Source organism: Canis aureus, chromosome 1 (genome assembly GCF_053574225.1).
Source record: "Canis aureus isolate CA01 chromosome 1, VMU_Caureus_v.1.0, whole genome shotgun sequence".
Lineage (NCBI taxonomy): Eukaryota > Metazoa > Chordata > Mammalia > Carnivora > Canidae > Canis > Canis aureus.
This window is the reverse complement of record NC_135611.1, coordinates 101,413,609-101,441,425: the sequence shown is the minus strand read 5'-3', so window position 1 is coordinate 101,441,425 and position 27,817 is coordinate 101,413,609. Positions and strand designations below refer to the sequence as shown.

General features: G+C 45.8%; 3 protein-coding genes and 1 long non-coding RNA gene across 6 annotated transcripts in view; 1 reads left to right on the top strand and 3 right to left on the bottom strand.

Annotated features, from left to right (window-relative positions):
- Positions 1-229: 229 nt before the first annotated feature.
- Positions 230-6,171, bottom strand: ZNF772 (zinc finger protein 772). 2 transcript variants are annotated; one of them, XM_077913010.1, is made up of 5 exons: positions 5,930-6,171; positions 5,314-5,352; positions 3,783-3,909; positions 3,322-3,429; positions 230-2,702 (listed from the first exon to the last, which is right to left on the bottom strand). In XM_077913010.1, the coding sequence occupies exons 1-5, from the start codon at positions 6,005-6,007 to the stop codon at positions 1,558-1,560; spliced, it is 1,497 nt and encodes a 498-aa protein (XP_077769136.1). In that variant the 5' UTR covers positions 6,008-6,171; the 3' UTR covers positions 230-1,557. The 2 variants fall into 2 exon arrangements, with proteins under 2 accessions (XP_077769136.1, XP_077769146.1); XM_077913020.1 differs by lacking the exon at positions 3,783-3,909 and having other exon boundaries at positions 5,930-6,169.
- Positions 6,172-8,620: 2,449 nt separating this feature from the next.
- Positions 8,621-11,004, bottom strand: LOC144322779 (uncharacterized). The gene is made up of 3 exons (XR_013388440.1): positions 10,491-11,004; positions 9,872-9,937; positions 8,621-8,997 (listed from the first exon to the last, which is right to left on the bottom strand). It is a non-coding gene; the product is annotated as an uncharacterized LOC144322779 (long non-coding RNA).
- A 373-nt stretch (positions 11,005-11,377) lies between these two features.
- On the top strand, positions 11,378-24,991 carry LOC144322735 (uncharacterized). Its single transcript, XM_077913102.1, has 5 exons — positions 11,378-11,614; positions 13,301-13,339; positions 15,284-15,410; positions 15,916-16,014; positions 22,765-24,991. Exons 1-5 carry the CDS (start codon positions 11,582-11,584, stop codon positions 23,859-23,861), a joined length of 1,395 nt encoding a protein of 464 aa, XP_077769228.1. The 5' UTR covers positions 11,378-11,581; the 3' UTR covers positions 23,862-24,991.
- LOC144322746 (uncharacterized) overlaps positions 17,267-27,817 on the bottom strand; it is a 30,999-nt gene continuing 20,448 nt past the window's right edge. For both annotated transcript variants that reach the window (XR_013388399.1, XR_013388397.1), the window contains exons 2-3: positions 18,928-19,114; positions 17,267-17,765 (exon numbers count right to left, since the gene is read on the bottom strand). The gene's annotated coding sequence lies outside the window, so the exon portion shown is untranslated. The remainder of the gene's footprint in view (positions 17,766-18,927; positions 19,115-27,817) is intronic.

Here is a 27,817-nt window from a genome sequence, read left to right as displayed (position 1 = left end):
ATCACAAGGCAATTATGCAGTTAAAACCAGATATATAACAGTATATATTAAAGTGTTACCTGTGTACATAAATCCTTCCATATACATAAAATTCTGGGAAATGCAACAAAAATCTACAGTTAAAAAGCAAGATGAGTGGCTGCCTGGGAATGGGTAAGGGGAGGAGGGATTATAAGGCAATTCAGAAAACTTGGCTTCACAAACATGTATCAAAACTTATCAAACTGTATACTATAAATATGTGCAGTTTATTGCAGAAAATGTTTAAATTGCTCGGACAGGGACTGTAGCCATAAAAGAGACACAAATACGGGAATCCTGAGAATTTCTGTAAACCTGCATACCAAAGCCATAGTGATAGAAACATATGTGCATTTACCTGTATAAAAGTCACATTCTCTACAGTATGTTCCCAACTCCCAATTCATCAGTATCTCTGTGCCTATTATGATTCCTAACTATCTTTTTAGGGGACAGTGACGTCTGCCTACTAAATAATAGATTTCAGGGGCATCGGCAAGTCCTGGGGGCAGGATGTGTGTGTCAAGTTCCCATAAAGAGAATATGGGAATATGAAACATCCCTCTGGAACAAGGGAACCAATTCATACCACTCCCAGATACACCAGAGGTTGTCACAACTGCCCACTGCTCAGGGTGACCTTGATCACACAAAAAACCTTGGCATACAGGCCAAAAGATTAGGCCCGGCAATCTGGGCCTAATTCATAGGAGTCCTTGAGCAGTAATGCAAGTTAGGCTAAAATGAGAGTTGTTCCTTGCCATTCTGCTAATACCACGGAGAAACATTTGAACTCTCACAAAAGTTGTTCCTTTCTTCACGCTGGCAGCGCCCAACTCTCTTCTCAATACAACCCACAGAGCGAACAGAATCCTCCAAATTAAAGGTAGTTTAAAACTAAGGCATTTGTTGCAAAAACAGAAAAAGATGAGATGGCAATTTTCAAAGTAGGGGACTTGGAGGCTGAACGAATCCATCATGAGCACAAAATGAGACCAACAAAATCAGTTCAAGTCCATGAAAAATGGAAATCTTCTCTATAAGTAACCAGCAGAAAGAAAAAAAAATTGCAACCTTCTAACCAAAACTGGGTCATGTCCATGCTTAAACCAGTTGGAGGAGAAGGCAGGAAAGAGTGAGGATTTTTAATGGGCTCTAGGTACTGATGATTCCCTCTAAGGAAGGGAGGAGAAGCAGATGTCTGGCTATTAGAACATGTTGGGATGACTTATGCACAATGTGGGACTCTGCCATTCCATACATAGCTTGTTTTTTTTTTTGTTTGTTTTTGTTGTTGTTGTTGTTTTTCAGAGACACTGGCAGTGACAGAATTCTGGCAAGGCTCCTGGTGAGGTTACAAAGTGCAACACTGCACCAGAAAGATTCCCACATAGCTGGCATTCAGAAGTCTCAACAGAGTGGATGTTTAAATGCAGGAGGTTCAACTTCTGGCTGATGGCTACTCACAAAGGCTAATCTCACAGCTTCTGTCAGTCACTATGTTGAACAAGGAAATATGGTATATTACCGGCCATCCTAAGGCCTTTCTCCAGTGTGAACTTTCCAATGTCGGATGAGAGAAGCTCTTTGCCTGAAGGCCTTCCCACACTCACTGCACTTATATGGCCTTTCTCCAGTGTGAATTCTATGATGCTGAACAAGTACATGTTTGTGGCTAAAGGCTTTTCCACAGTCGTTGCACACGTAAGGCTTTTCACCATTGTGAACTCTCTGGTGTGCAATAAGGTCAGAACTCTGGCTAAAGAACTTCCCACATGCAATGCACTCATAGGGCCTTGCCCCAGTATGAACACTCCAGTGTTTAATGAGTCTGTATTTGTGACCAAAGTATTTCCCACATTCACTGCATTCATAAGGCCTTTCTCCAGTGTGGATACTCTCATGCTGAACAAGTGTGGATTTGTGGCTATAGGCTTTCCCACATTCACTGCACTTGTAAGGCCTTGCTCCAGTGTGGACTCTCTGGTGTACAATAAGGTTGGAACTATGATTGAAAACTTTCCCACATATGCCACATTCATATGGCATTTCTCCAGTGTGGATTCTCTGGTGCTGAGCAAGTATGGGTTTGCGGCTGAAGGTTTTCCCACATTCGCTGCACTCATAAGGCCTTTCTCCAGTGTGGACTCTCTGATGCTGGACAAGTGAGTCTTTGCGGCTGAAGGTTTTCCCACATTCGCTGCACTCATAATGCCTCTGTCCACTGTGAAAGGCATCCACACATTTGGCATTACTGTTTCGCTTCCACTTACTATGAGAGGGATGGTGCTGGAAAATGCTTGAGCTAGTTGGCAAGTCCTTATAACCTTTCCCTGGCATAAAAGGCATCTCCAATGGTTTGACAGGGCAGCTGTTCACAAGTAAGGTGCTGCCCTTATCCCCTCTGAAGGGTTCCTCTCCATTGTGCTGCTTCTGGTAGTGAAGGTTTGCATTGAACCAGAATTGTTTCCCACATGCCCCACACATGTATGATTTCTGACCAGGGTGTGCTCCCTGGTGCTCAGCCAAGTACAAAATGTCTTTCAAGACCAGGCCACAGGTCTCACAGGGGTGGGCCTTCTGGGTAGCAGGACCTGTCTTGGGAGTCTTGATCTGTGACATTCCCACAGAAATGTTCTGCTTAAAAGCTATCTCCTCACCCTCTGTTCCATGCCAACAACCTGAAAGCAGACAAATGCTGGTGAAGTACAAATTGACACTGATGGAAGGGGTAGCCTCATTATAAATGTGTGTCTAACAGAAATAAGATCTAGGTCATAGGACTGCTGTCAGAACAAGAGGCCCAAATTCAAGTTGAGTAAAGGGCTGCTATGCAGTAGTTGACATCTAAAGATCATAGAATGTAAGAGTCCTTAAAAAAATTAAAAAATAAAGGAATGGAAGAGGCTTTGACTAGGAGAGGACACAAATGTGGGGTACAGCCCAGAAAGAATATTTCAGGATGTCAGTGAGGCTTTTGCTGCTGGGGACAGGTGAGAGCTGTGTCTACTGAATAGCTACCACTGAACAGTTGGTATTTAAGAACTATTTGGAGTATGTGCACATCTTATAACACACTAAGTATAGGCCAATGTTGAGGAGCACTGCAGCAGGAGCAATGGAGAGGAACAGGTCAGATATGGAGGCAGAGGTGGGGAACATCCAGAAGCCAAAGGTCAGAGCATAAATGACAAGTGTGTACATGGCAAAGTAAAGTGTGGGGAGAGAGATTAGGGAATGACAGGAACCCAGCCCCAACATCACATCCTTCCCCATTCCCATTCCCCAGGTCATACCCACCCTGAGTGTCTCTGGTCCTGGCTGGAGTAACATCTGCCCAGTCAGATCCCCAGGGCTTGCTGCCCAGCTCCAGTGAAGCAAATCCATGGGACATGGAAGATTCATATCCTAAAGATAAGACAAGACAGGTAAATGGCCAGCACTAGCCTGGGTAACCCACCCCTCAGAGAAGAAAACTATGTATTATAAAAATAACCTCAAAGAAGGGTCTTGGACGAATAGTTCATGGTCTCAACAAGTAGTAACCAAAATGGTCCCTGCAATTCCTGACCCATGCAGGCCACTAGAAACATCAGCTAGAGGAGGTGGCACAAATTAGGGCACAGAGGTACATGGATCTGAACAGAGGCTTCCAGTCCGGGAGAAGACAAGCTCTGATTCAGGAAGGGCTGGACTGCCCTTGGGAAATAGGGGAGAGGAAGAGCCCAGTACAGGACCCTGGGGTGGGTGTGAGGCCTTACCCAAAGAGGCCATAAGTGCCAAGTTCTCCAGCATCACATCACGGTACAGGAGCCTCTGAGCCTCATCAAGGAGCCCCCACTCCTCCGGGGAGAAGTATACAGCCACGTCCTCAAAGTTCACCTGCCCCTGTCCCAATGGAGAGATCCGAGTCCATGAGAAGCCTCTCTCCCAAGGACACCCATCCAGGCCTCCACAGATCTCCCCCCTGCATTCCTTCCTACCTAATTTCTCAATTCAGAGGAAACACAGAGACTAGGTGCCAAAGGTGTCTGCTCTCTCCTAATCGTCCCTTTGATTACTGTGCCCACTAACAGCAACAACAGGCAGGTGGTGCCTCAGAGAGGCACCATCTAAGCTCTGGGCCTGGCCTGCAGGGCTGCACTGTACCCCGCCTCCACCCCTTCCTGCCAGCCAGTTCTCCTGGGGTTGCTAAGATCATGCTACCAGACAACCAAAGTTGGGCTCATCTTTATCCTTTAAGTCCCTGATACCAGGACCCAGAAGCCATCAGTCCATGCTACTTTCCATGTACACAGTATTCTTTTGGATCATACTGTGTCTCACAACTCTGGTCCCCCACCCAGTCCTTGGCCTTCCACCATCACCTTCCTAACTCAGTAACTGCACTGTCATTGTGATGTGTATATTCTTCCTCCTAATCCAACCTGTACACCATTTTCTACTTTGTGGTTGTCGTCACCATGAACCCCTCCACAGAAGTCCAGTCCTGTGTCCAGCAGCTCACTTATCACTTCCATTCACTGTTCTCTGGAACAACTTAGACATGAGCAACAAATAAAATCTTGTTATCCAACCTGACTTCTCTGTCTCAGGTGATGGAGCATCTACCCTTCCAGCTGATAAGGGCTAAAACCTCGGGTTTTTCTCTCTCACACACATTTAAAAGAAGAAAAAAAAAATCTGACCTAACACTTCTCCATTCTACACATCTCCCCTCTGGCCCATCCATCACTATGAGTCACCTGGAATCTTGAAGCAGCCTCCTCCTGGTCTCCTTGTCTATATTATTATTCCCTTTACCCTCACCACACACAGTCCATTCTCCACTTGGCATCCAGACGGGTCCTGTTAAAACCTGAATCAGATCACCTCCCTCCTCTGCTTGGTACCCACATGGCTACACAATCCTCAGAACAGAGACACAGCTTGTCAGCTGTCCACTCCAGACCTGACTCCTGTCCACCTGTTCCTGATTCCTATCACACATGGGGGAGAACTGTTGTTTCTTGAAAACTTCTATCTCAGTCTCTCCTCCAAGTATTTGCACATGTTGGTTCCTGTACCTGGAAAAACTGTCCACATCATACTCCAGCAGTTACCCAAAACGGGAATCCTTCCATATAACCCCTGGCCTGAACTCAAAACCCTGGGCTGAGGCTCTCTCCAGGTTCCTCAGAATCAAGAGCTGGGAGAGTATACGCAGAGTGTTGTATGATCCCACAATCCTGGAGACCATTGGGGGTGAGGGTGGGAGTGGGATGGATGAGAGCACAGGTGCCCTTCCCTCACCTGTGCAGGGCCCATAATTACTTCCGAGTTCATCCGAACCTGTAAGAAGAGGAAGATTGTGAGAGACAAACAACCACGAAGGAGCTCATGCCTATCCCCTACTCCTGCCCGGCCACAAAGACCCGAGGCTGACTGGCTCACCTCTGTGCCTCGGTCTCTAGGGCCACCTAACAGCTGTGTTACCTTGGACTAAGGCTTTCTGTGCTTCACCGTCTTCATCATCTAACCTCCACCCCAAGTTTGTTCCAGAAGCAGTCCCTCTTCGTTAGCTGCCGGCACACGCACCACGAAGGCACAACTGCTCAGGCTGACACTGCAGGTGTGACTCCTCTTCACACATCCTCTGACCCTTTCACACACCTATGACTCCGGAGTTCCCAAATGCTCGGTCAGTGTCGCCCTCCCTCCGCCCCCAGCCTTTGCATACGCCCGTCCCTCCGCCTTCCACAACGTCCTTCCACACCCCACCACAACGGCTGTCAGATATGGGACCCAATAGGAGCGTCCTGCTGCCTGGACACAGAGGCCGGAGCTGTGGGGGCCTGAGGCGGCCCTCATTCGAGACTCTGTGTTCAGAAACGGAGGCCGCGGGGGGACTCGAGGGCGCGGCACCCACCTGCGCCAGGTCTTTCAGAGCCGCCGCCGCCACCGGAACCTGCGGACCGGGGAAGGCGCGCTGATGGGAAGGGGTCATTAACGGCCAGTGGGCCCGCCTCTGTTTAGAAGACAACGCCCCCTCTCGCGTTTGCTCTCTCCTGTCACTCAGGCCTGACACGGTGATCTGAAGTCTGACCTGGCGGGCTAATCCAAAAGCAAACAAAATGTCCGCTCAAGAAGGGAACGGAAATCCCTCCCTGACGTCTCCCGCACCAACGGAAACGCCCCTCTATCGGGCCTTCATTAACCCAGCATCGCGGAGAATCCTGGGTAATGTAGTTTCCTCAGCAACCACGTTTGGAGAAGGCTATCTGAGCCACCGCGGGAGGATAGGCCCCCGCGTTAACTGGCGGCGCCTAGAAATTGCGTCTTGAGGATTAGGCGGAGCTTCCCTTTCCCTTAAATCATCTGTTCCCGTATTTCCGACCAGTGTAGTCTGTACCAGGTTACAGAAATGTTTAGAGATTTACTTCAGGACTCTTTACGCCGAGAATGCTCACCAAAAATTCGATAGACGCATCATATGCTTATGCCACTCAGATTTTTATAGCTGGAAGCTAATAAATATTGCTATCAAATAAACTTGTAGCCTGCAGCTCTAGAGTTAGTTTTGTGAGACTCAGCATTGAGGGTCAGGACCAAGAAAGAAAAGACAACAGACACCTAGAAGATGTGGAACATGGAGACGGATGTTAAGCACTGCTAAAGCACGTGGGCAATGTTTGTGTCTGTGGTTACCTCAGAAATCATTCCCCCTGCCAGTATAATAAGTGATTGTGTAGAACACAGTGGTAATACTTTCTTACAAGATCATATTTCATACTCTCTATACAGGGATGTATTCAATTCCTTATATTCCTTATATTCCTTGTGTGTTACAAATGTCTGAGTGAAAGGTGATATACCAAATGTCATTTGGGAGTCAGGAGGGCAATAAAAACAGATTCTATATAGAAGAAATAGACACGAATTTAATTTTCTATGCATAGTGAAAATGTCTCTTAAGAAAGTGTGACATAAGACTATTTGAAGCCCAAAATTATTAATTTAATGGAAAACAAACCCATAGAAAATAAAATTCTAAACAAAATATTCAAGTCCAAAGAAGTCTGATCCCAGATGAAAAGTTGCAATGAGAGAAGGAATTAAGATTGAGAGAGAGGTACAGCTTTTGATTAAAATAAAATAAATAGGGACTCCTGGATGGCTCAGTGGTTGAGCGTCTGCCTTTGGTTCAGGTCGTGATCCCAGGTCCTGGGATAGAGTCCCACATCGGGCTCCCTACGGGGAGCCTGCTTCTCCCTCTGTGTGTGTCTCTGCCTCTCTCTCTGTGTCTCTCATGAATAAATAAATAAAATCTTAAAAAATAAAATAAATGTTCAGTATCTATATATGATATCTATCTATCTATCTATCTATCTATCTATCTATCTATCTATGGAATTAAAATGATGGAATTGATATGCCAATGTTGGGGTTTGGAGTGAAAGGTCAAAAAAAATTATTGAGACATTGCCAGTGCAAAAATGTGATTAAAATTAAAGCATGGGGGCAGAAGCTGTGGGCAGAAAGAGTTACACTGGGGTTGTGAGGAGTGACTGAAAGCCTAAGTCCTTAAGGAAACTGGAAGGAAGATTTCCAGGATCTTGAGGGACTGTCCCCTTGATGGGCTAGCTGTTGTTAGGAAAAGGTTGTTTAGTACCACATAGTAAAACCTTAGTCATGAGACCCTTTAAATGTATATCAATGGGCCATATGCTTGGAGGATGAGTGCTAACATATATCTTGGTGGGGTAGAAATAAAGGAAGTTTCCAAAGGAATTTTTTTTCCAAAGGAATTTTTATATGCTTTTACCTTCAAGTAAATTCTACCTCTAGGAGTGGGGCTCAAACTCACAACCCCGAAGTCAAGAGTCACACATTCTACTGACTGAACTAGCCAGGCATCCCTAGTATTTTTGTATGTTAAAGGACACTTACAGGATCTTGGAGGTTGAGATAATATTAAGTTAAGATTGTCTTTTGCCCTTAGCAAAGTATTAACATTGAGGCAGTTGAGTTCCTAGAGGAAGGTCACTGCCTGTCCCAAGGACTTGTCAATGAGCTTTAAGTTGTAGGGAAAGTTTTCTTTTTCTTTTTCCTTTCTTCTTTCCATCAGAATTCCCAAGCATTTTATCAGACAACATCCATTGAGAGAAGGCTAGTTGCTTAATGTGCTAAATCCCTTATATTTGAAATGGGAAGTAAATGTATTTATAACTCTGTTAACTTTAAAAATAGAAGCTGCCAGGGATCCCTGGGTGGCGCAGCGGTTTGGCGCCTGCCTTTGGCCCAGGGCGCAATCCTGGAGACCCGGGATCGAGTCCCACATCAGGCTCCCGGTGCATGGAGCCTGCTTCTCCCTCTGCCTGTGTCTCTGCCTCTCTCTCTCTCTCTCTCTGTGACTATCATAAATAAATAAAAAAAAAAATTAAAAAAAAATAGAAGCTGCCAGATATTTTACCAGCAAAAGATGGGTTTATTTGGGAAAAGAGAATTGCAATTCAGGACAAACACGCTACAGCAAAACCATAGGCAAGTCTGGGGAACAAAGGAGAGGCACAATTCTCTATTTTTTAAATATTTTATTTATTTATTCATGAGACACACACAGAGAGAGGCAGAGACACAAGCAGAGGGAGAAGCAGGATCCCCGCGGGGAGCCTGACGTGGGACTGGATCCCAGGACCCCGGGATCACAACCTGAACTGGAGGCAGACGCTCAAACACTGAGCCACCCAGGCATCCCGAGGCACAATTCTTTAAGGAGAAAAGGGGGAAGTTGGGAAGGCTGTTATGAACTACAAGTCCATTGCCGTAAACTGGGAGTTCAAAGCAATGTGGCTTTGCATTGGTGGACCTGTTGCCTGGAGAGGAGGTGTGAAGAAAGCGTTTCTTCCTGTGTCCGGAGTAGTAGAGTAGTATCAATATGCAAGATCTTGTCCAGGTAAGGTCAAGTCCAACTCTTCCTGTTGGGTCTGCAATTGACTGCAATTGGGAGGGAATGAGCGCTTCTCCTGCAGAAACCTCCTAATTCCATTTTAGTGAGACTTCTCATTACTAATTTTCACAACTTGAATGTATTAAATACATGTTTGTGATTTTTAGTTTAAATATAATAAATAGAATCAGAGTGTATACTCTTCAGACTAGAAGAGGACAAATTTGGAATACAACTTGTTGACCAAGAAAGAATTCACTGAAGGGCAGTGCCGTGGCGCAGCGGTTTAGCGCCGCCTGCAGCCTGGGGTATGATCCTGGAGACCTGGGATCGAGTCCCAAATCAGGCTTCCTGCATGGAGCCTGCTTCTCCCTCTGCCTCTCTCTCTAAATAAATAAATAAATAAATAAATAAATAAATAAATAATCTTAAAAAAAAAGAAAGAATTCACTGAAAATTAAAGCAAACAGACTCTTACGTGGGCAATTAGAATTGCAATTCAGGAGACACAGATTCAGGTAGAAACCTGGATAGTGTTCTGAGGAAGACAAGGAAGGGGGCAGAGTTATAAAGATAAAAGTTAAAGAGTGCAGTTTCCCATTTTTCTGTTGCATACCCGATGTCTCAGTGATTGACTTTGCTGTGCATCAGGTAGACAGACTTGGGTCAGGTTACACCCTGAAGTCCTGCACAGTCAACATGAAGTAGACTGGGATATGTAGCTTATGCTCTCTGCTATATGGCTTCCCTTCAGGTGAGTGGAGGCCTCTTTCTTCTTTTTGAAGTAAACAAAATACTAACAGCTTTCCAGAATGGAACTGTAGATTTCACCCAGGAGTAGCAGTTGTTGAGTCCTACTGACTATATCCCAGAGTCTGCTAAAATTATTCAAAGTATCTAAGCTTTGTTCAATGTACCTACCTGTCTTGCTTGTGTCTTCCGATGGGAACCCCAATAAAGACTCTGGACCATGTCAGGTGTTTCAGCCTGTTGAGATCATCCATTTGTTTATTATTGTGACATAAACTATCTAAATAGCTTTTCCTCTTTCTTTTTTAAAAAACTGTCATACATTCAGTTGAGTGTTAATAAGATGTACAAATCATGTTTTTTCTTTAATAAAGTCCACACCTAGGGATGCCTGGGTAGCTCAGCGGTTGAGTGTCTGCAGGGATCGAGTCCTGCATTGTGATTCCCATGGGGGAGCCTGCTTCCTCTGCCTATGTCTCTGCCTCTGTCTCTCTCATAAATAAATAAATTAAACTAAAAAAAATAATGACCATACCTATAAAACTATCACCCAGTGTAAAACAGAACTCTGGTCCCTAGAGTTCACCTGATATTTTAATAATCATACTCTTAATGTCTTTACAGTTTTACCACTTATGTATATTTCCTTAAATGGTAGTCTATAGTCACATGCTACATTGTGGCCTAATCTAAATAACTAATGCCACTTGGGTCTCTATCATTTCATGTTCTCAACTCCAATACTGATGTACCACCTCCTTTCCAGAATCAGCTAGTACTTAATACCTACTTCCAGAAAAATCCCAGGAAAGAGTGAATGCTTCATCATCTTTTATTCTCATGAGTTGTTCAAAAGCAGTGGTGGATTTAGTCATTACTCAGCCTACAGATAAAAAGGACAGAAGAATTGGGGAACCGGAAGACTGACACGAAATAAATGAAGCCAGTGGTAAGGGAGGTACTGGGAGAAAACATACTAAAGTGGTGGCATTTCTTTTATCAATGCTTCCTGGTGTCAACAGTCCAGCATCCTTCCTACCTGCAGGGAGTTTGCTTTGTATATGGGAATGAAAGGGCAGTGGGAATACTAAAAAGGGATGACGGGGAGAAATCTAGGAGTGAGAGGCATGTTGGCTTTTAAGTTTGAGGCCCACTGTCCTACTTGAACACCAATGCTGGGCCCTTAAAAGGGAAAGGGCACAGATATGTGGGATGAGGGAGAAAGGTGAACAGTTGGGATCCCTATCTCCCCACCTACATTCAGAACTGCATCATTTTTCCTCACATATCAGACATTGATTCACCACTGCTGTCTGATATTTGGCAGCCCCTTAGCAAGGGAAATTTGGTAACGCACAATTAGTTCAATCCAAGGAAACCGCTTTATCGTGGCTCTCAAGACTTTTGAAGTCCTTTGACAGAAGGAAAGACTGTAGTACCAGCTGCGTAGGAAAACTCAAATCTAGGCCCATCTGCATTTAGGATGGTCTCTGGAGGAGAGCCTCGTACAGTTTCTGAGCCAGACTTCTCTTGCCTGCCATCTCTGCCTGTGGGCCCACTTGCTCCACGCGGGGCGCGGTGGAAACTACATTACCCGAAAGGCGCTGCGCCCCGCGCCGCCCGCGCTCTGCAAATGAAAGCGAACATTTCTAGCGTGCGGAACGCGGTGGGCGGGGCTTCTGGCGCGGCTGCAGGGGCGGGCGTTTTCGGGCCTCTGGGGCCGGTTGGTCTGAACTGAAGTTCAGGAAGGGAGCTGTGGGGTTGGGGTGACGAGAGCGGGAAGCTGCAACAAGAGGTGGGGCTGCGGTACCGCAGCGGCGCGGGATCGGGGCCCCCGGTGCTGGTCCTCCTCCCCCGGCGCCGCTCCGCCCGCAGAGTCCGATGGCGGCGGCCGCGCAGAGGGACCTGGCTCAGGTAGGCGGCCGCGGGTCCCTGGGCCTCCCAGCCCGCGCCCAGCTGGAGAGAGCGGCCGCACTGCTGTCAGCCAGTGTGAGGGGTGCGGGAGGGCTACGGGGACAGGGCCCGCACTCGTGTCCTAAAGCTACGGTTGGTCACGTGTCCGCAAGGAGCAGGTCCCGGTGCACTGGAGACCCGAGTGGCTGGGCCTGGGCTCCGAGGGCTCGGATGGCCACGGACTGTAGTGAACAGAGGACCGACGCCCACGTGTTGCTTAGAGTTTTCAGAAGCTTCTGAGGGAACACTGCGGGAGAGGGTAGGGTAGGATAGGGTGGAGGAGTCCGTACAGTAGACAGTCGGAGCATGGTGGCCGGAACTGGACGTACTGACGGCCATCGAGGGGGCGGACGGATGGGGTCTCTCAGGGATTTTAAAAACTGGGCAGGATTCCTGGATGCCCAGATGTGGCTGTGACAGAAAGAAGAGAAGGAAGGACCATCTGTGTTTGCATGCATGCATGCATGTATGTATGGTTCCTGAAAATACGGGGAAGGATGTAGATGGGGAAGTCGGTACAAGGAGCGGGTTTCAGGGAAAAGAGTAGGAGTTGAATTTGGGACACAGTGATTGGAATTACCCTGTCAAGTGCAGGTGTCATTGGCGTAGCTTGCTCGCTCACATCTAAATCCTGGGGATGGGTCTTGGCTGAAGATACCCAAGATGTGGTGGGGATTCCTATTTAGGAGGGAGAATTTTAAATTCTTCTTTCAGATGGGCTTGGGGGTGGGGTGTTGGCTACTTTCAGAAGGGTAATCCCAAGTGGTTCTGGTTAGTGTGTGCAGAAGTGCAGGGTTATAGGATCTAAGGACCCAGGACTGGAATGGAGCCTGAGATGTTCAGTGGTTTAGGTTTGCCACTCTGGACTCAGCAAGCCCTCATGTCCAGTCCTTGTGGAGAAAAGGAAGAGTCAGGTGAGTAGGGTAGCCTTTTGGCTCTTACCTTCCCCCAGCCTTTGGAGCAGGAGGGATGAGTAGCTGGAAAGACCCCCAGCAGGACTGCTTTTAGGAGTGTGTGTAGTAAGCAGCCAAGTTGCCACCACACTAGTATCTACTGTTTGCTCAGGCCCAATCCCCATTTTATTAACCTGTGAGTTATATGAATTAAGTTTTACTTAAACATTAACTGATAAAAATACATGTATACATATATATACATTTGCACATGTGTGTATATATATACATATGTAGGCATTAAAATAGCATGGGTTTAACAAGTTAAATTGATGTAAGTACTTCATGTTGGTTGAAGTTTTAAATATACTGCTAAGCAACTGATTAAAATCAAGGGCCTTAAATATCACATTCTCTTAATTAAAATGTATGTACAAAACTCATTTTCAATACGTATCAGTTTATTTGCACTGAAAATGTTGACAAACGTTTTAATTATGAGGTCAGTAAAAGTCACTACTAATTGACACATAGGAATGAATTTGATACACATCATGGCCCCATGAGGTGGGTACCACTATTTATCCTCATTTTACAGATGACAACACTGCAGCACAGGGAGGTTGAGTATCCAATGTCACACAGCTGGTAAGAGGCATCCCTGAGGACTGAAGACCAGATGGTGTGAGGGGCTTGGGTTGACCTTTGTGGCGCAACACTGTTGCCTGCCTCTCATGGCTTTCCTTTTCTGTAGGTTCCTATTGCTGCAGATTTGCTTCCATACCATGCGGAGGTAAGTGGGGGTTATCTTCAAACCTCACCCTCTTCAGTTCCCACCTGCATGGGCTGCTGGATTCTGTGACTCTTTGCTTGCAATTATCTCTACTCTTCCATCCTAGATCCCTGGAAGGTGATCGCCTAAGATCAGGGGCCTGAGTCCAGGGCAGGAATTCTATGGATTGGTTCCCATTTCTGGCAACCAATGGCGTGATGTTTATAAGATGTTACAGTCATGGTGATAGACATTAGAAAATGCTAGAAGAGAGGCTGGGCTGGGAATACTCATGAAACTTTAGGTCTCTATTGTGTCTGGTGGAAACAGTAGGAAACAAATAAGACCTAGAATGGAAGCCGGGAGCTGGGCCCCTATTCTGGAGTGGTGGGAGTCAGGGAAGGTTAGCAGAAGACGGAAGTGACAGGACCAGACTTAATGAGCTGTTCCTGTTGCAGAGCAGACAGCAGACTGTGGGGAGGAAGCAGCTGCAGTAGTCCAGGTGAATGTTAGTGTGGGCTGTGGAGATGAGACATGTGTTGGAATCTGGGTCTGTTTCTTCAGTAGGTCCAAGCAGACTTTCTGATGTGGAGGGTGGGAGAAGGAAATGGAAGAGGCAATGGTCACTCAGGGATGTTTGGCCTTAACAGCTAGAAGCAGGCAAGTACCACCATGTCAGAGTTGGTGGTAAGAGTCATTTTCAGTGGGCTTATAAGTCAGGTTTGGGCTATGTTGAACTGTGATGCTTCTTCAGAGACCCACAAGTGGGTGTGTTGAGTGGGCACCGGGACACACAAGTCTGGAGTTGAGGTGAAATAGTCAGATTGGATACCCATAGTATGGATGGTATGTGGACTAAGATGAGCTGTGGATCAGAGTTGGCAGGAGCATCTTCAGATAACAAGGAGCAGAGTGTGGGGCCAAGGATTGAGTCTCTTGTTGGACACCTGGATGGGGGTAGTGGGGTTTCCAAAGACACGTGAGAGAGAGAGTAGTGTCCATGCGACAGGGTGTAGGCATGAAGTGGGTCTAGCTGATGGCCAGTGGACATGAGATGGATATGGAGACAGAGTAGTGAGGTTACAGTGAAGCTGGTGCTACTGCTTATTTATTCAGCTCTGGGCTTCACAGGCTCTTGTTCTGACCCTTGCTTGGACCAGGGGATTAGCTCAAGATCAAATGGGATCCAATGGGACAATTGTAGGCCTAGCGTGAAAGACAAGTGGGCTTGGGCTTCGAATAAGCATCAGAGGAAACTGAGACAGGTAAGGGAACACCTTTGCAACACAACTTGAAAAAGAAGTGGAAGAGGGCTGAGGGTGTCTGAAATCTGTGTGGTTCCTGGTGGCTGAGGATGAAGCAAGGATATGGGCCAGGCAGGAAGGCCTTGAAAGCAGGCTTGGGGATTGCTTCTAGCAGTCAGGGTCGTTGGAATTCTGGGACAGGATGGGATTCTGATTATGTTTGCCAAGCACCCTCTAGATGGCATGTGCACACTGGCATGTGGTGAGGCCAAGGAGATGCATGATGTGATGTAGGGGGTACTGGTGGCAGTGAGGGGTTGGAGGGGTGGCAGTGAAGGCAAGTGTGGAGTGATGTGCATGTTGGGCAGGAGTATAAACTCATGGCTCCAGGCTCTTGTACTGGGGGTTGAAGAACAGTTGCCCAAAGTTAGTTGTGTTTGGTAAGCACGATCTGGGGCACCCCAAGTGAATTGTCTGGCAGAAGGGTGAGACTCTGCCTCAGGGGCCCAGAGCTCAGATGGCATTTATCTGCCCACCTGTTGTTGCTGAGGACTGAACATAGTGCTGACTGGGATAGTAAGGAACAAGTAGGCAGCAGTGGCACAGCGCTTGGTATCTCCTTTGAGGTGGGGAACTCTGGAGGAGGGTAGACATTTGTGGGGATGCCTAGAGTCCTGGGAAAGGAAGCTACACACATAAATTCAACTGTCCCTTTTGACAGGGCCATGTGACCTTTGAGGATGTGGCTGTCTACTTCTCTTGGGAGGAGTGGGGACTCCTTGATGAAGCCCAGAGACTCCTATACCGTGATGTGATGCTGGAGAACTTTTCACTGATGGCCTCTCTGGGTAAGGTCCTTACAACCCACTCCAGTGTCCTGGGCTGGGTTCTGCTCTTCTCCTTACTTTAGGGACAGGTATCACCTTCCCAAAGCTGGACTGTGGGTATTTCTTCCTTCCTCATGCTCTTGAGTAGATATTGTGAGAGCCTGGACTGTATGTACTACTTCTTCTTTTCTAGAGCTGCCTCAGTACTTGCTGCCCCAAAACTGCAGGAAAAGATTTGGGAATTAGGAGTCTTGAAGTCAGCCTAATGGATCACACCCTTTTGGCCTCTCCCTGGCCTGGGATACTGTAAAGATCTATGGCAGCTCCATGCCCCAGGTTCTGCTCTCTTCCTCTGGCTGCCATGGGATACGCCTATACCTGCAATTGAGGCACTAAAATGGCCACTGCTTGACTAGGTTGTTCTTGTAAGAGTTTCCTCCAAGATTCTTCTGTAATACTTTTGTTTTCTTTCCTGTGGTCTGTTGTGGAGTGGGTCACTTTGACCCACCTGTTGTCTCTTCCTTAGGACTTGCATCTTCCAGGACTCATGAAGTTAGCCGATTGGAGTGGTGGAGAGAACCCTTTTTGCCTCCCTGTGGAGTCATGACTGCAGCCATGCCAGGAGGTACTTGGAGGGCAGAGGTGGGCAAGTATGAACTCAGTGATGGGCTCAGGTCATACCAGGAATCCTTCTACTGAGCCCTGATGATTTGTTGCCAAGGCACAGTCCATGGCTGATTCCCATCTTTTCTTTCTCAGTTGCACACGTTTTATGTCTACTATGATTTCTGACCTTGGGCTATTCCCCATCTCTGTCTTCTGTATCTCATGTGGTCCTCCCCACTGCTCCCTCTGCAATGCTCCCCAGCAGTAGCCTTGTTTTGTATTCTTTATGTTCATTATGTTCAACAGGTCTAGAGAGTCATGACACACAGTGGGGTCTATGTGTGTTGGGGGGTGGTTCACATGGGAGGGAGCACCCAGGGAGTGGGCTTAATCAAGCAGAGGGAAGCAGAGAGTGAGTGAGGACCTATGGGCAAGTGACTTTCCGGGGCCAGGAGGGGCGTACACAGAGTTAAGTATAAGCTGATATCATTTGGAACATTTGAATGTCACTAGGTCACAGGAGAGGGCAAGAAGGGGGACTTGTGACAGAGACCAGCCTTATCACTTGGTTAAGCTGGTCACCTGAATGGAGTGCTCACAGCCTGTTTGTGGGATGTTGAGTCAACAGGACAACATGAAGTTTAAGAGGTTATAATACAATGAACCCTGTGATGTCTCAACATCATTAATGATACTGTGACGGGTAATGCTTGCCACCTGAGTTGTGGAGATGTTATAGGTAACTGGAATAGCTTGGTCTACCCATCAAAGGCAAGCTCTGACATAGGTGACAACTGAGAAGAGTACTATTAGACATATGATGAGGGTTTGAAACCCAGGCCACAGGTGGGCACTGTGCTTAGTGGGGAAAAGCCAAGAGAACAAGTTAGGTACCTCTTGGTTTAAGGGAATCTGCTGGGAGATTTTGGTTATGTTATGGAAGATTTTTACCTCTTGGCCTAATCAGAGCTTTGCTTGTAGCTGTTTAGAATGATTGATTTACATATAGCGGGAGGTACCCTGAATAGCACCAACACCTTCTTTCCTGGCTAGTTAACAGTTAAGCCAGACTGTTATCTATGGCTCTCTGGGCTTAGAGAGACTCATTTGCTTGTTGCATAGGGACAGTGTTTATTTTATTTTATTTTTTTAAGTTTTTTTTATTGGAGTTCAATTTGCCAACATATAGCATAACACCCAGTGCTCATCCCACCAAGTGCCCCCCTCAGTGCCCATCACCCAGTCACCCCAACCTCCCACCCACCTCCCCTTCCACTACCCCTTGTTCATTTCCCAGAGTTAGGTGTCTCTCATGTTTTGTCACCCTCAGTGATATTTTCACTCCTTTCCCTTTATTCCCTTTCACTAATTTTTATATTCCCTAAATGAATGAGACCATATAATGTTTGTCCTTTTCCGGTTGACTTATTTCACTCAGCATAATACCCTCCAGTTCCATCCACGTCAAAGCAAATGGTGGGTATTTGTCGTTTCTAATGGCTGAGTAATATTCCATTGTATACATATACCACATCTTCTTTATCCATTCATCTTTTGATGGACACCGAGGCTCCTTCCACAGTTTGGCTATTGTGGACATTGCTGCTATAAACATTGGGGTGCAGGTGAGGGACAGTGTTTAATGTAGCTTCTGTATGTGATCTTGAGAGGGTCGCAAGAGGTGCTGGTTGGCACTCATGATATAATCTCGTTTGACAAAGGCTGCTGTACTGGGGCCAGCTCTGGTGTCTCTTGTGGCTGTGGCGAATCCTGTTAAGATAGGAATAAATATTGCCAGTTTTGCCTGGGGTTAACAGCACAAGGGAGATAGATGCCTGGTGGATAAAGAACCATGGGGATCCTCTGTAACCACTGCACCTTGGGGTTTGGACTCATTGGGAGTCAGTAGGGAAAAGTTTATAAAGTGCTATGCCCATGGGTTTGGCTTGCAGTAGAATCTAGAGATGCTGTTAGTTACTGATTTATTGGAGAGAGAGAGCATGCAAATGGGGGGAGGGGCAGAAGGGGAGAATCCCAAGCAGACTCTGAGCTGAGTGGGGAGCCTGATGCAGGGTTTGATCCCACGACCCTGAGATCATGAGCTGAAACCACGAGTTGGATGCTTAACCGACTGAGCCACCCAGGTGCCCCTGAGGTGCTGTTATTTAAAGTATATGGGCCTGTGAGGTAGTTAGCATTAAGGAGGGCAAAAAAACCTAACATGGGAAATCGGTCAAGTGCAGTTGGCTCCTGAGCACAAGCAGTACGTTTGTGGGGGTGACTTGATTATAAAGTGCAGCCATCTAGGAGAGTATAGTTGGGAACAAAGGCAGATGGTGTAAGCAAACAAGGTTCTTTGGGGGGACCCTGTCTGGGTCCTGACAGTATAGATTGTGGAGTCACTGGGCTGTTTAAATTATTTATGGACAGGGATCCCTGGGTGGCGCAGCGGTTTAGCGCCTGCCTTTGGCCCAGGGTGCGATCCTGGAGACCCGGGATTGAATCCCACATCAGGCTCCCGGTGCATGGAGCCTGCTTCTCCCTCTGCCTGTGTCTCTGGCTCTCTCTCTCTCTCTCTGTCTCTCAGTCTTTCATGAATAAATAAATAAATAAAATCTTAAAAAATAAATAAATAAATAATTCATGGACAACTCAATAAATGTATGTTGGGTTCCTTGAAAGATAAAGGCAAACAGGGGCTGTGGCTGGTAATAGGCACTGAATAAATTATATTGCCCAGATCTATCACAGCAAAGTTGTCACTGGGCACACTTGGGTATTTTCAGTTAGTTCAATTATGTTAGGTGTTAGAGCCTTGATGGGGAGAACTTAAACTTTAGGGTTTTAATAATCAATAGTAAGTGGCACTGTGGGTAAAAGCCTTGAAGACTGGCCAAATATGATTATTGAAAGGCGATATGGGAATAATCACCCTTTCATTTAGTAGATCTTGTATAGCACTCTTGAAGGCCAGCAGTAGTTTCAGATGATACCGTGGTGCGTTTTCGACCTTCACCACCAGGAGCAGGCCTGTAGGTTCTCATTTGGTGATTCTTACAGGCAGGACGGAGGACCTTGGCTCATTCAGCTTTGTATGTGGTGTGCACTGGCATCTTTGTCTAGAACAGAAAAACTCAGTGTTAGGGGTCACTGTGACAGGTAGCAATTTAATAAAGACCACTGCAGTATTGACATTGAGAAATTTCTTTGCCATAAGTAATTTTACTGGCATTACCCTGTAGTTTAAAGGGGCACTTCCTTTAAGTCTGAATAGGTGGCTTGGAATGGTGGTGACTTGGGCTCCAGTCGTACATAAAGTTAGGAAATGTTTAAGAATTCCAGTGAATTAGCAGAGTTGTATATGGGTAATTGTCCTGGGGACTGTGACAAGGCCTGAGGACTAGCTGAATCCTCACTGGAGGCCTTGACTGTTGCCATTTTTGGAGCTCGAAGCATCTTTGGGTGATTCCAGAGGAGTGGTTCCCTGAGCCACCAGACCTGTGGGTAATATGAATGAGGCTCTTTGGCTTTTTTTTTTTTTTTTTTTTAAGATTAATTTATTTGAGAGAACACAAGCAGGGAGGAGAGGCAGAGGGAAAAGGAGAAGCAGATTTCCTGCTGAGCAGGGAGCCCAATATGGGGCTCAGCCTCAGGACCCTGAGATCATGACCTAAGCTGAAGGGAGCCACTTAACCGACTAAGCAACCCAGGTGCTCCTGGTGAGGCTTTTTAAAAGATTTTATTTATTCACTCATGAGAGACAGAGAGAGAGAGAGAGAGAGGCAGACACACAGGCAGAGGGAGAAGTAGGCCCCACTCAGGGAGCCCGAATTGGGACTCAACCCCGGGTCCCCAGGATCACGCCGTGGAGTGAAGGCAGCGTTAAACCACTGAGCCACCCGGGCTGCCCTGATGAGGCTTTTTAAATACTTCGTTTAGTTGTAATTTGGGAATGGTTTGCCTAGTAGTTAGTTCGTGGGGTCTCTGTTGTCAGTAAGTCACCTGGGGGCAGTAGGGGTGAGAGGAAGTTGGGAAAGATGCAGACTGAATGCTATAGATGGGGGTCCTGCATACTAGGAGGCAGAGTATGGTAAATCAGACTTTGTGAGTCAGAGTAGGTAGAGCCCTTACAGCATGTTGGGAAATTAGTTCCATTCTGTTTGGTGTGGGACATGTTAATAAAATTAAGCAATGTTGTCCTGTATTGAGAAGGCCACCTACAAGAACAACTCCTAGACTTTGTGACAAAGGAGGCCTCCTCTGGATAAAAACCACTCAGGATTTTTCTTGTCTATGTGTTCAAAGTACTGATAGATCCACTCAACCATTCCAACTTTTGTGGAGGACCATAAGGGCTTCTTGATAGTTCTTTTTTTTTTTTTTTTCCTTGATAGTTCTGTTGGCCATTTCTAGGCCATGAAAATCCAAGTCAGTAAAGGCAGGGCTTCTGAATCCTGAATGGTAGTAGAAGTTTCAGATTTCTCATCTGAGGCTTTTATAATCTCATCAAAAGTTTTGGCCTGTCACTCCTGCTCTGGCATTTGGGTGCCTTCAGCTAAAAATGTCATGTGGGACTTGAACTTGGTGGGCCAGAGGATCTTTAAGTAAGTTAATGCGGGGCACCTGGGTGGCTCAGGTCATGATCCTGGGGTCCTGGGATCAAGTCCTACATCAGGCTCCTCGCAAGGAGTCTGCCTCTCCATCTGCCTATGTCTCTGCCTCGCTCTCTGTGTCTCTCATGAATAAAACCTTTAAAAAAAAAAAAAAGTAAATTAGGCATCTTAGGCTCTTTAGTAATGTCAGCAGCTGCTTCATCTCTGGGGCTCTGAGCAGGAGTTGCAAGCCTGTATTGAATGTTCTCAGTAACCAGTGAGCTCCTTTCCCCCTTCTCTTTACATGAAATCTTTCAGAATAGTTTGGATTTCCAGTCTTGTGAAGTTATGAATTTTAATTTCTACTTTCTGTATTCTCGACCTGCTGGGTCTGGAAAGACCTTGGATGCTTCCTTCCTATGGGCCTGTCCATATCTTAGGATGAGCTCAGCTGGATTGGTATCCATTGAGAGCCATGGTGGCCTGATGTCCTTTGGGAATTGGCCCTGGACCTCGGGAGCAGAGTTGGCAAGTTGATAGATAGCGTCACTAAGCAGAAATGTTTCAAAGGTTTTTACCTTTCTTGAATTATTAGCTAACTTCCTCTGGTTATTGAGAGTGCTGGAATGAAATGTTCCTGCTGAGCTTCTAGGCCATTAGATGTTGTGCCACTTATCTCCAGAGGTAAGACCTGGGATTGATACCCATGAGATTGGGAGGCAAAGAGCAACAGCAGCAACACACGCAGTGGAGGAGTTGCCAGCAGTACTGACCCTCACAGGGTGCCATGATAGACTTCCTGTGAAGGTGATGCAGTATATCTGCTTAGGACTGAGGAGCAACATGGACTTGAATGGGAACACAAAAAACCTCCCAGTCCTGGTGCCACAAGTCCACAGGAGTCATCTCCCCAGTGCTACCCAGCCCTTCTCTGTTGACAGATCTGCTAATAGCCAACACCTGACATACAGTGTTTCTTTGGTGGGTGCAAGGTTACCCTTTCACTCTCAACCTCAATCCCAGTAGAGACTTCATAATATTTTTATCCAGTTATACCAGTCTATCCCTTAACAGAGAGCACCAGGAGAACACGCCCTCTACCTCACTAGCACCCTGTGGAGTCAAACTGGCTAGAAGTGAAGTCTCAGGGTATTGTAGGAGAATGAGCTCCACAATTTAGGATGGAAAGCCTTGGCAGTGCCTGAGAGAGGCAACACAGAGCAGCACAAGGCAGCACACAGGAATGCCAGCACAACACTCAGTTTTCCCAGATGGTAGGGCCCAACTGGGACAGCTGGTTAGTAAGCCAAGCAGTTAAGGGGCATTTCCTAAATCCTCCCTTATCCATGAGCAAACCATCCTATTTGTGATGCCAGTCATTTTGTATTCACTTATAAGACAGGTGCAGCCATAGGAGGAGACAGTAGAGGCTCAGGAATAAACAAAATTTATTGTACTCGCAGGTCTGAGAGAGACAGTCACTGAATTCTGGGAGGAGGGTCCCCTGGGAGGGAGTGCCATGGGAGTGGGCTCAACCACGCTGGGGAGAAGTAGAGAGACCTGCAGGCAGGTGCCTTTATTGGGAGTCAGGGTGGGATGCACAGGGAAAGGAATGAGGGGACTGCACTGGTGCATTTGAATGGTGCTAGTTCCCAGTCAGGGGAGGGTAGGAAGGAGGACTTGTGGCAGGAGCCCACCTTATCAGACTAGTGTGCATGGTTGCAGAATTCACAGCCTGTTTGTGGGGAGACTGAGGCAGCAACAGAATATGAAGTTTTTAAGGTCAGATACAGGCTTTCACTGAATATGTTATGAGGTGTGCATGTATCCTTAATAGTCCTTGAACACCAGCTATTCAGTTGCATTTGGTTCTTTCCTGTGCCTGGACACGCCTTTTCACACTGTGTTACTGGGTCATCATCAGCCTTGTGGAAGGCTATTTGCAGAGTGTGTTGGAGACCCATTCCATCCTGTGTCCTTGCTGCTCATGAGGCTCCCACCAATCTGCGAGCTTGCTGGGTCTAGCACCACACAGCAGCCCTTCCTCACCCTGAACCTCAGGCCTGATTCTGCCAGTAATGTGATGGACTGTTTATGGGGTGTGTGAGACACAATTGTAAGCAGGTTACCTCCTCCCACTGAAGTCCATGTACATTTCAGCATCTCTTTGCTTTCAGGTTGGTGGCATAGAGCAGAGATTGAGGAAGGACCTCTTGAGCAGAATGTTTACCTAAAAGGAGTGCTCAGAGAAAAACTTCAACACCAGAGGCTGCACTGTGGAGAGAAACCATTAAGGAGAGAAGAGGCAGGAGAGGTTGGAAAGGACTTCCCAATTAGTTCTGGTTTTCTCAGTCATCAGGTGACCTGTGACGGAGGGGAGCCACAAGGAAGCACCAAGAGCAGGGAGGCCTTTCACCCTGGAAAAAGGCGTTACAAATGCAGCGAATGTGGAAAAGCCTTTGGTCAGAAATACTTACTTGTTCAGCACCAGAGACTACACACTGGAGAAAAGCCTTATGAATGCAGTGAATGTGGCAAATTATTTAGCCATAAATCAAATCTTTTTATACATCAAATAGTTCACACTGGAGAAAGGCCTTATGGGTGTAGTGAATGTGGAAAATCCTTTAGCCGCAATGCTGACCTCATTCAACACCAGAGAGTTCACACTGGAGAAAAGCCTTTTACATGCAGTGAATGTGGAAAAGCCTTCAGGCATAATTCCACACTTGTTCAGCATCATAGGATCCACACTGGAGTGAGACCTTATGAGTGCAGTGAATGTGGGAAATTCTTTAGCTTTAACTCGAGCCTCATGAAACATCAGAGAGTTCACACTGGAGAAAGACCTTATAAGTGCAGTGAATGTGGGAAATTTTATAGCCACAAGTCAAGCCTTATTAATCATTGGAGGGTTCACACTGGAGAAAGGCCTTATGAGTGCACCGAATGTGGGAAGTTTTTTAGCCAAAGCTCTAGCCTCATGCAACATCGGAAAGTTCACACTGGAGAAAAGCCTTTTAAGTGCAATGAATGTGGAAGATATTTTAGTGAGAATTCCAGCCTTGTTAAACATCAGAGGGTTCATACTGGAGCAAGACCTTATGAGTGCAGAGAATGTGGGAAATTTTTTCGCCACAGCTCCAGCCTTGTTAAACATCGGAGGATTCACACTGGAGAAATGCCTTATGAGTGCAGCAGTTGTGGGAAATCATTTAGCCAGCGTTTCAACCTCATTCAACACCAGAAAGTTCACAGTGGAGAAAAGTCTTGAATGTGGGTAATGTGGAAAAGCCTTTAACCAAAAGTCCGCTCTGGTTCAGCAACAGAAACATCACAATCCAGTAGGCCTCATGAATACAGTAAGTGTGAAGAAAGGCTTCAGCCAAAGGCTTACCCTTGTTAAGCACCAAAATGTTCAGACTGAAGAGAGGCCTTAGGAGTGCAGCACACATGCAGTCTCATGTTCAACCTAACTTAAAACAAAGAGGAGCTCTAAAGGTAGCCTTTTTGAGGGAGACAGCAATTGAACATCATTGATCCAAATATCCTGACATTCTGTCTCCTGTGAAGATAGGCCTCTGCCTGGGAGCTCCAGGGAGAGGGAGTCTTGTGTTCTTGGATGTATTAGTCTGGAGTGGAGTTTCCAGCTCTATCACTGGAGTGGGGAGAAAGGGAATGGTCTTAGTTCAAATGTGATTGTCTCTTGCTGTTCTTACAAATAATCAGATGTTCTTAAGGGTTTCTTCATTTGCTGTATATCTGAGGACATTTCCAGAGTTTTAAGTTGTGTTTTTATAATTTTCCCCAGTTTTAATGGGAAGCAGGCCTGCAAAGCTCCTCACATTGTTATGCAGGAAGTTGATCTAAATATTTAACTTTATTAGAACTTGCCAAGTAGTGTAATGCCATTTCATATTTACTCCTACAGTATTAGGTTTCCAGTTTCTTCACCTTATTGCTGATGACTGTATATAAGACATGCCATTCATTTCAGCCATTCTAGTAGGTGTGTGGTTTTGACTTGTCTCCCTAATGACTCAGTGTTGAGGATTAGTCTCTGTGTTTATCTGCCACCCATATATCTTCTTTAGTGAATTATCGTTTAATGTTTTTTGCTTACTTTTAGAAAAATTGGTTTCTGTTTTCTGATATATATTCTACATATAAGTTCTCTATTTGATATATGCTTTACCAATGTTTTCTCATAGTCTATGCCTTTGATTTTCATTTTTCTTTCTTTTTAAAATTTTCATTTCTTAACAGTCTCTTTCCTAGGTTAGAATTTATTAATTTTCAGGAAGTTCAGCTTATGTATTGGTTAGGGACTACATGTTTGGTATTATATTCTTTTTCTCTTATGGTACTCTATCTTTGTTTGTAAATAAAAGCCTTATCTGAGTATGCTGGAGTCTTAGGAGTCCTTATCCAATCCTGTGAAATCTTTGTGGATTTAAATGTACATGAAGATTTCAATGTATGTAGAAATATTTACTTGTGTACATATCCCCTGTCTCTTCTAAGAGAGCCTAGAAAGCAGTGGAATCCAGTAGGCATGAGCATATTTAATGCCCTCTTATTGGTGCAGTTTTTCAGTAAAAAGAACTGGAACTTCTTAGAGGCTAATTCCAGGTTGGTTCAGGAAAGGTACATGAGCCTAGGAAATTTTCTTGGATTAGTCAAAAAATGCTCACAGAATGATGTTGATTTATTAGCTTTCTAGTGCTGTCCTAACAAATTACCACAAACCTATGGCTGAAACAACACAAATTACATTATAGTACTGTAGAGCAGAAGTCCCACACAGGATGGGTCTCAATAAGTTAAAATCAAGGTGCTGGCAGGGATGTGTTCTTTTCTGGAGTCTCTAAGACAGATTCTGTTTTCTACTCATTTGAGTTGTCGGACAATTTCAGTTCCTGTGTTTGTAGGTCTTATGTTCCTGTTTTCTTTGTGGCCGTCAGCTTAGGGTCATCCCTGGAATATGTAAGAATTTTTACAGCATATTTAAAGATAAAACGGGATACCTGGGTGGCTCAGCGGTTTAGTGCCTGCCTTTGGCCCAGGGTGCGATCCTGGAGTCCCGGGATCGAGTCCCACGTCAGACTCCCGGCATGGAGCCTGCTTCCCCCTCTTCCTGTGTCTCTGCCTTTCTCTCTCTCTCTCTCTCTCTCTCTCTGTGTGTGTCTATCATCAACCAATCAATCTTAAAAAAAAAAAAAAGTACCAATTGTATACAAAATCTTCCAAAACAAAGTTCAAATACTTCTCAAGTAATTAAGTGAACCCAATACTAACATGATACTAAATGTGGATAATATTAAAACAAATTACAGGGCAGCCCGGGTGGCTCAGCGGTTTAGCACCGCCTTCGGCCCAGGGCCTGATCCTGGAGACCCAGGATCGAGTCCCGTGTCAGGCTCCTTGCATGGCCCCTGCTTCTCCCTCTGCCTGTGTCTCTGCTTCTCTCTCTCTCCTCTCTGTGTATTCTCAGAAATAAATAAATAAATCTTTAAAAAAATAAATAAATTACAGAGCAATACTCATATGAACACAGATACAGCAAAACCTTAAAAAAAAAATTCTGGAGGTGGGGGAATGATGGTGGCAGAGAGGGAGGATCCTAGGGTCACCTCATCCCACAAATACAACTGAATGTCAAAGCATCCTAAATACCCTAGAAATTGACCTGAAGATTGGCAGAACAAACTCCACAACTAAAAGTAGAGAAGAGTCCACATCAAAGAAGGTAGGAAGTGTGGAGCCATGATTTGGGAGAGAACTGGACTGTGGCCAATATGGTGGAGAGAGAGCTGCACTGATGGAAAAGGTCTAGAGACAGACTCCCACAGAGGAGTATGCACAGGGAAAACAAATACCCATATCAATTAGCTTGGAAAGCACGAGGGGCCAAATTTTATGAGTTCTTGGATCAGGAGAGGCTGAAGGCCTGGAATTCTAAAGGTTAGTGGGCTTAGATCAGATAGAGCCCCGAGGCATTTGAGGTTCCTCTTGGAGGATAGCAGGGCAAACACCTTGGACATACAGCATGGAAACAATGATCTGATGAATTCCAGGGGCCAGGAAATAAGCCAAGGCTATTGACTTATCTTGGAGTGTGTCCCAGAGAGGCAGCATTTATAGAGAGATCCCTCCAGGAACAGAAGAACTGATAGTCACCGTTTCCCTCCCCTGCACCTTGGCATAAACACAGGGCCACCTGTGGGAGCCAGTGTAGCATGAATACTCACTACCTAACTTAGTTACACCAAACCCAGCAACCCCCTCCCACACTCTGGTGGAACCACCCTTGCTAGTCACGCTTGCCTCAGTCCCAGTGCAGCTGCCCCTCCTCCAGAAGATTGTTCTGCCAACAATGCATCTCCCAACTCAGGAGTTTTTCAGAGCCTTGGTTCTGGCAATGGTGGTGACAAGTCTCAATTCATAGCAGACCAGAGCACATCCACTACATTTGGCCAGGGACCAAATGCTGCCCACAACAGGCAAAAAGCCTCTGCAGATGAGTGGCCTTGAAGGAAAAACCATCCAAGACAAAAGAGCAGAGCACACACAGCACACATTAGAGACAACTGCAGAAGTGTCAGGCCCTGGGAAAAAAGGGACACTACACAGCAGAGCACTACTGGACCTCTTCCTCATAAAACCTTCAAAACAGGAGACATAGCTGACTTTACTCATACACAGAGGCACAGAGACCTAGACAAAATGAGAAGACAAACTTGTCCTAAATGAAAGAACATGACAAGGCCTCAGCTGGAGATCTAAGTTAGCAGATACTAGCAACATGTCTGATGGAGTATTTAAAGCAACAATCATAAGGAATACTCATTGGACATCAGAAAAGAGTGGACATCAGTGAGACCCTTAACACAGAGCTAAAAACCAATCAGAGATGAACAGTGAAATAAACGAGATTAGACACATATCTGATGCCATGCATAGCAGGCTGGAAAAGGCAGAAGAATGAATTAATGACCTAGAAGAGTAATGGAAAGTAATTAAGGTAAACAAAAGAGGGGAAAAAAAGAATTAAGCAAAACAAAAATAGACAGGGAACTCAGTAACTCCATCATACATACTAACATTTGCATTATAGGGGGAGGAGGAAAAAAAAGGAAGAAGAGGAGAAGAAAAAATTTATTTGAAGCGATGATAGCTGGAAAATGCCCTAATCTGATGATAGAAGCATATCTACATCCAGGAGGAACA

What these genes read in the sequence shown, in the direction of transcription:
- ZNF772 (XM_077913010.1), bottom strand. Translation starts at nt 6,007, where the DNA reads ATGACCCCTTCCCATCAGCGCGCCTTCCCCGGTCCGCAGGTTCCGGTG. An exon ending in CTCTGAAAGACCTGGCGCAG is followed by an intron (nt 5,353 to 5,929) that starts GTGGGTGCCGCG and finishes CTCTTCTTACAG; the next exon opens with GTTCGGATGAACTCGGAAGT. An exon ending in TAATTATGGGCCCTGCACAG is followed by an intron (nt 3,910 to 5,313) that starts GTGAGGGAAGGG and finishes CCATTGGGACAG; the next exon opens with GGGCAGGTGAACTTTGAGGA.
- LOC144322735 (XM_077913102.1), top strand. Translation starts at nt 11,582, where the DNA reads ATGGCGGCGGCCGCGCAGAGGGACCTGGCTCAG. An exon ending in CGCAGAGGGACCTGGCTCAG is followed by an intron (nt 11,615 to 13,300) that starts GTAGGCGGCCGC and finishes CCTTTTCTGTAG; the next exon opens with GTTCCTATTGCTGCAGATTT. An exon ending in TGCTTCCATACCATGCGGAG is followed by an intron (nt 13,340 to 15,283) that starts GTAAGTGGGGGT and finishes CCCTTTTGACAG; the next exon opens with GGCCATGTGACCTTTGAGGA.